General features: G+C 46.4%; 1 protein-coding gene across 1 annotated transcript in view; it reads right to left on the bottom strand.

Moving 5' to 3' along the window:
• LOC101989755 (putative DMBT1-like protein) overlaps positions 1–5,973 on the bottom strand; it is a 61,365-nt gene extending 55,392 nt beyond the window's left edge. The window contains exon 1 of the mRNA XM_013347759.1: positions 5,910–5,973. Coding sequence (XP_013203213.1) covers positions 5,910–5,973 — 64 coding nt within the window. The remainder of the gene's footprint in view (positions 1–5,909) is intronic.
• Positions 5,974–7,680: the final 1,707 nt, after the last annotated feature.

Here is a 7,680-nt window from a genome sequence, read left to right as displayed (position 1 = left end):
GGAGGCAGGTTGGGCAGGGGTGCAGGTGGAAGGCAAGCGGAGGCAGGTTGGGCAGGGGTGCAGGTGGAAGGCAAGCGGAGGCAGGTTGGGCAGAGGTGCAGGTGGAAGGCAAGGGGAGGCAGGCTGGGCAGGGGTGTTAGTGTTACGCCACAGGTGTCGGAGAAACAGAACTTCGAGGTGGGAGAGGATAGAGGTGGTGGGAGAGGGAACATGTTCCTAAACCAGTGGTGACCGTGAGAGAATGGAAGGAAGAGTGTGAAAGAGCTTCCCCAGGTGACAGTGATGGGACTGGCTAACCGAGAGGAGGGAGAAGACAGATGCAGAGCGCAGTCACAGGGCTAGATTCTGTGCTTGGGGTGTAAGCCACTGGTGAAGCTAGACCTGGCTGAGTTATACGATTAGAAATGCTTGCCAAGAGTCAGGAAGCACAGTGAACCACTGGGGAAAGCAATTAGAGGGGCCGGTCTGAGATGAGGCAGGCCACAGGGCCAAGAAGAACAAGTATCTGAACCCACAGATGCTAAACCAGACAGAAGTCATTAGCTCAGTAAATAAAGGCTAGCAACCACCTTCCCCTAAAGAGACTGGTGCCAGGAAGGAGTTGGGTAGAACCAGGCTAGAAGGTGAGGGGAGCAAAGATCTATGACTACATGACCAGAATCTGGCTGTGGAAAAAGGGTGACCTCCAAGGGTGTCCATAGCAGGAAGGATTAAATCAACAGCCATCCGTTCGCTTGTTCAGTGTCTCACTAAACAGCTCAGACTGGCCTTGGATTTACAGCCCTGCCTCAAACTCCTGGACACTATAACAGGGGTCACCACTGGGCCCAGCTCCAGCCTCTGTATGGGGAAATGAGCCCTATTGCTGGGGTCTGAACCTGGGACCATACGCAGGCCAAGCTTGTACTTTACCACTGGGCTACACCAGCTCTTGGTCTTTCATATGGAAAACTGACCATCTCCAGTCTTGGGTAAGACATACTGCAACTCCACGCATGCCCAGCCTGAAGCTGTCCCCACTCCTCTTCTACAGAGCTCCAGGGCAGCCCGCAGTGGGGACAAATGGTGGCTTGCCTGTTTGATCTGGAGTGTTGGGGAAGTATTCATTGGAAATACGAGTTAATGAGCCAGGGATGAGGGAAGATTTGAGGAAGCCTAGGCAGGGAGATAACAGGTACTCCAGGAAGGAGGGTCAGATTGAGAACAGTGGGTGAGAACAACAAGGTAAGGTCCTTCAGGATGGGAACCCGGAGGCAAGGGTTTGAAGCAGGTTGGCCTTGTGTGTTGAGTGTTTGTGAATGGAGGTGTGTAATGAAAGTGTATGTGTGAGTGCGTGGATATGAATGAATGTGTGTATGTGTGAAAGAATGTGACGGTGTGAATGAATGTGTCAATGAGTGTGAATGTGAGTGTGTGTGTGTGTGTGTGTGTGTGTGTGTGTGTGTGTGTGTGCTGGCTAGTAATGTCGACTTGACACAAGCTAGAATCATCTGAGAGGAGGGGACCTCCACTGAGAACTTGCACCTAGAAGACTGGGCTGTATGCAAACCTGTAGGGCATTTCCTTCATTAGCGATTGATGCAGGAGGGCCCAGTCTGTTGTGAGTGGTGTCATCCCTGAGCTGGTGGTCCTGGGTTCTATAAGAAAGCAGACTGAGCAAGCCAGTAAGCAGCACTCCTCCATGGCCTCTGCATCAGTTCCTACCTCTAGGGTCCTGCCCTGTTTGAATTCTTGCCCTAACCTTCCTTCAACGATGAGCTGTGATTTGGAAGTCTACAGTGAAATAAACCCTTTCCTCTCCAAGCTTTTTTGGGGTCATGGTGTTTCATCCCAGCAGTAGTACCTAAGACAGTATAAGTGAACGCATGCGTGGGTGTTTGGTCAGTGTGAGCACTTCTATCCCAGGTTCACATTGCATTCAGCAGGGCAGTGTGACATTGGTTTGGTATTTGAGGTACACAGGACAGCAGGTAGGCACCCTTCAGTAGCATAGCTGGAAGAAGTCGGTTGACCACAATTACTTTGTAGAGATTGTTTTCCTATTTACACTGGAGAGTATTGTGAGCTGAAGCTTCCAGAAAAGAAAAAATAGGACACTTGTGTCAATGTCAAAGTGTCCACAAGGTTGGCTAGAACTTCATGACTGAATAGCTGGAAGATTGAAGATCCATAATCAAAACCATCCTGTGCTATTGTTAATCCCCTTAAGAGTGGTTTATCACACACCTTCTGCATTTAACACAACATCCTTTCTGCATATCGGCTAACCCTTGGAATATATTCTTAGCATACCACTAGCTCCCACCAACTCAAAAGCTAGAAATATCATCAGACTGCACTGGGTGCTAAAGTAAAGATTGATCCGCTGGGTTAGAACTGTGCTACACTTTATCGCCACCAACAGCCTTCTTAGGTGGCCACTAAGTTGCCCTTTGTACTGTTCATGTGAATTGTCCCAGTAACACCCAAGGCTCCAGTGATCTGCAAGCTCCACAAATCCCTTCTATCAGTACGTGACCTTCAGGGAGCTGGACTGCGTCCCTCGGTGGTTATTTTTGGAAGGTCATACTGGCCCCATTGTCTATTGGGCTCTTGTGCAATCGTTAGGAGCCAGGCAAAGCCTATTGCACCATATCATGTCACTAATCCTCGGCTCCTTGGAAGCTCAAGCACACCCCCACCTGAAAGCTGTAGAATGACCCACGCGTTTCAGGAAAGAGGAGCAGCAAGAGCATGGGCAAAGACAGAAAGGTTGCAAAGGGCATGAAGATAAAGGAGGCACCAGGGGTTAGAGGGAAAAACAGTCCTATTGATAACTGACTTGCCAGTAGTGTGTCTACCAGAGCTGCCGAGCTGCTCAAATATCCTTAGGTGTGCAGAACTCGGGTGAAAAAAAAATAGCACACAATCCTCTTATTTTTGTTTTGGGGGAAACTTGTGGGCAGAGGGGCTCAGGGCATGACGTTCTTGCTCATTGCCTTTCTGCAGTGTTGGGAGTTGCAGCATGAGGCCATAGAACAGAACAGTGTGTTCTGTTGAATATGGCAGACAGCTCTAGCACTTAGTAGGACGTTAGCAAACTTCAGAGAGAACAGAAGCAGGGCAGAGGGGTAACTGGCTTCCTCCAGCTATCCTTCTGAAGTAATCACAGCCCTCACTGGGAGGACTTTTCTTTTTTTTAATTAATTAATCTATTGATTGATTAATTAAAGATTTCTTTCTCCTCCCCGCCACCGCCTCACATTTCCCTCCCCCTCCCTGATCAAGTCCCCCTCCCTCCTCAGCTCGAAGAGCAATCAGGGTTCCCTGACCTGTGGGAAGTCCAAGGACCACCCACCTCCATCCAGGTCTAGTAAGATGAGCATCCAAACTGCCTAGGCTCCCCCAAAGCCAGTATGTGCAGTAGGATCAAAAACCCATTGCCATTGTTCTTGAGTTCTCAGTAGTCCTGGGAGGACTTTTCTTACTGAGGTTTGGGTTTCAGTGCGATGAATGTTGAGGTTTGGTGGAAGTTAGGACCAACCAATCAACCAAGATTGATTCTTATGTGGGGAACCCACTCTGTTGTTCCTAGTGTTTTATAAGGGGGCTCCCAGAACACATTCTTAAGAGAACCACTGAATTTGGGAGCCACTGACCCTCCTCCCCAAGCTCTCAGAAATCGTTAAACTTGCCCCAGACTAAGAATTACATTTCCATTTCCCACCCCCATGTCCACACTCAACCCTTTCTACACTTGGTTCTAAACAGGCCTGGTCATAGCCCAGGAGCACTCCCCAAAAGTAGCCCCCACTGTGGCTAGGATCAGATCTCACTGGGGCACCTTCTGGATGGGTCAGGAGTCATTTCCACCCCAGCTTAGGTTGACATCCCCAGAGCCAACACTGTCACTTTGAATACAGTCAACTTCAGCATCACCTTTGCCACGGGGGAGGTAAATGATTAGAACTGTGACTCCTCCCAGAACATTCCAAAAGTTCTTAAGTGCCAGGAAGCCCCACAGTTCCCACATACCACTGGCATAGTTCACAGACCCCAGTGTTTACCATGAACAACACAGTTTTTTACCCATGGAGGAAAAAAAAGAAAAGAAATCTTAGTTGAATCTATTACTTGAAAATTACTACTGAGGGGCTGGGGCGGTAACTCAGAAGCTAAGAGCATGTGCTACTCTTGTCAAAGACCCGAGTTCAGTTCCCAGCACATGCATTGAGCCGCTCACAATGTCCTCTCACTCCAGCTCCAGGCCTCTTCTCTCCAAGCTTCTGCGGGCACAGCACTCAGGTGCACATACCCACACACAGATAGATACATGCAACTAAAAAAAAGAAAGAAAAAGTAGCTACTGAGATAGTGAAAGGGGAGAATATCCCAATTTCCTGGGGGAACTTGGAGAATGGAGCTGTTATGGCTAAGTGTTACATCCTGCCTCTGAGATTCGGTTGTTTTATTTTTTCATTTGAGATATACAGTTTGTAATTTGCAGCATCTACATCAGCAGTTAGATTGATGAACATTTTCTGTGTCTGAAGGATGCTTCCAAGGACTCGTACCAACATCATTTCCTTAAATCTACCTGATGGTGTTATACATCATTGCCTTTTGTAGGAGAGGGCGCAGCAGCAGGTGATTCAAAATTTGTGCAGTGTTCCTAGGGCGGGAGCATGCTCATTAGGGCTTGAATGCTCTAGCGCAGTGGTTCTCAGCCTGCCTAATGCTGCAACCCTTTAATACAGTTCCTCGGGCTGTGATGACCCCCCCAACCATAAAATTATTTTGTTGCTACTCCATAACTATAATTTTGCTACTGTTATGAATCATAATGTAAGCATCTGTATTTTCCAATGGCTTTAGGCAACCTCTATGAAAGAGTCGTTAGACTCCCCGGTGGGATGGTGACCCACAGGTTGAGAACTGCTGCTCTCAATCTGCATGTCTCTAGTCTGCATTCCCAGGCACAAATATTATAGGATGTGTAGATTATAAAGACGAAACAAGGTATCCAAGAAATAATGAAATTTTTCGTTTTGCCCTAGTACAAACAACTTACCTGTTTTTAATAGTGGGACTATTACATAAACATATGCATACAATTATCTATAATCAAGCTATTTGTTTTGGGGAGTATTTCCAAATATCCATTTGCTTACTTTCTCATTTATACTTAAGGGAGAAACCTAAACAATAAAAGCCTTTAATATTTTCCCCCAAAGCCACTAAACAATGACAAAAATAATCAAGATTATGTAAATGTTTCAAGTTAGTTTAGTCTCAAATTAAAAGTTCCTTAAGCAGACTAGCAGAGAATACACATTAAAACCAAGAATTTCAAAGGGGTCAATCTGGCTTTCCTAAAATACTGATTTTTCAGGAAAGAAACCTTTTTAAGTCAAATCCAGATAATTTTATGTCATATCAAATATTTCAAGTCAGGGTATTTAACTGGCATTTTTCCAGAGCTATTCAACACTAGAAAAGAAATACCAGCTATAATACAATATTCTTAGGGAGTGCTAGACACCAAAATACGAACGCATGAGCCAAAGAACACTTAAGAGTCCCTCATTGGCTCATCTTGGCCAATAGCCTTCTTTATTTCCCTCCAGAATCCTACCAACAGAGCCACAGTCTACAAAAACAGTCAACTGACTGATGCTTTGATCACAAAAAAAAAAACAAATCTCCCATAAAATATTTGATTCGACTCCCATAAACTGGATCAAGGTGATGTGCAGCCGGTCACAACAGGATCTCATCACTGCTCGGATTATGGTAAAGAGAGTCATCACTCCCTTGCTTAACTGTAAGCTAGGGCCTCAGGGGACAAGGGACAAATAACCACACTTTCTCTCTCCAGTTTGTTACAAGGCATTAGCTGTGTAAAGAGCCCTGGGGTATTGGCTGTGTACCTGCTTCAGGAAGAATCACGCCGCAGAAGAACAGCAGCCAAAGTAGGCGGGTGTGGCAGCCCATGTTGGGGGGCTTCCAGCTACTGGCTAGCCTCAAGTTGCAGCTTTATATCCTCTCCAGGCTCCCTGGTGGGAGTGGCCTGGCAACTTGATGCTCTTCTCCAGCTTGAACTGGCAGGGGTCCAGAGCAGGACACAGCAACACGTTTGCTTTGGCGTCTTGCATGTTTGCTCTGGGGGAGCAAGAGTGGTTTGACCTATTAGCTCCATCCTATTAGAGCAGTTGGAAGTCAGTACTTAGCTGTGTACTGGCTCCTGGCCTGGCAGATGGACGCCTCTAGGACCTCGGGGAAGAGAAGCTAGGAGGAGCCTAGAGCCTCCCTGGGGTGTCATCTCCTGTAGCAAATGGCTGTCCCCAATGCAAAAGGCCTCGAGAATCCTGTTTATCACTCGATGCCCACCTTCTACCGCTCTCCTTTTCTTGACATTCCCCATTAGTCTACAGCTATCTACACTTCCTCCATCTCTAACTCCCATAGTGCTTGTTAAGTGTGTGCATTTATCAACACTCAATACATTCTGCCTTGGTCCTTATTGCTTGCCTTCCAGTCTGATTTCTTCCATGGCCTATTCTAGTTTATTTTCCATTACTGTGATAAACACCGTGACCCAAAGCAACTGGGGGTGGACAGGGTCTATTTCACCTTACAGCCTGTATCATTGGGGGGAAGTCATGGCATGAACTCAAGCAGGGCAGGACGTGGAGGCAGGACCTGAAGCAGAGGCCATAAAGGAATGATACTAACTGGATTTGCTTTCTACACAACTCAGGACCACCTGCCCAGGCATAGCACCACCCAGAATGAACCGGCCTTCCCACATCAATCATTAATCAAGAAAACATGGCGCAGGTTGGTCTACAGGTCAATCTGATAGACACATTCTGTTTTTTCAGTTAAAGTTATGCTTCCCAGATGACTGTTGCTTGTGTCTAGTTGACAAATGCTAACCAGCATAGGCCCATAAGCTTTTTCAAGGCAGGGATTTTCTTCAGATTGTTGTCGTTTTATTTATGACATGCTTAGCACAATGCCTTCTACTTAAATATCTGTTGGATTTTAACTACTACTTCCTTCATAGGCAATTTCTCTCTACCTGAATCAGTAACCAGAATCCTCTGCCCCTGGCCTTCTGGTTCATAGCACACCCTCCAGAGCCTGTCTGACTTACTTACAGGGGTGAATATATGAACAGAGGTAAAAGACTGGAATATTCTTAAATCATACATTAGGAAAAGGAATAGCAGGGAATAATCTGCCCAATCTGAAAACTCCTGTCTTCCTTTTAGGGCTATTCTACCAGTTGGGTGACTTGAATGGGTTCGTCACCATGGTCAATTGAAACAGCTTCTGAGTCTCCACGGTGAGTGCTCTGCTAAAAATGGCCAACTCCACACCTGGTTAGGATGGCAAAAATAGGGCCTTGTACAATAAGGAGAGAGCCCGGGACTTGGATTTTAAAGGCTGGCTCTCGGGGCTCAGGATTTAGCTTGGTGGCAGAGTACTCGCCTAGCGTGCCCGGGGTCCATCTCCAGCACTGTAAATTAGATAAATAAGTGCTTTTTAAAAAGCCTTGGCTCTTGTGCCTGACACTGTGATTTGGTCCAAATTCTCTTAGATTCATCTTCGTTTTCTTCTTCTTCTTCTTCTTCTTCTTCTTCTTCTTCTTCTTCTTCTTCTTCTTCTTCTTCTTCTTCTTCTTCTTCTTCTTTT

Source organism: Microtus ochrogaster, chromosome 8 (assembly GCF_000317375.1).
Source record: "Microtus ochrogaster isolate Prairie Vole_2 chromosome 8, MicOch1.0, whole genome shotgun sequence".
Lineage (NCBI taxonomy): Eukaryota > Metazoa > Chordata > Mammalia > Rodentia > Cricetidae > Microtus > Microtus ochrogaster.
This window is presented reverse-complemented; position numbering and strand designations above follow the sequence as displayed.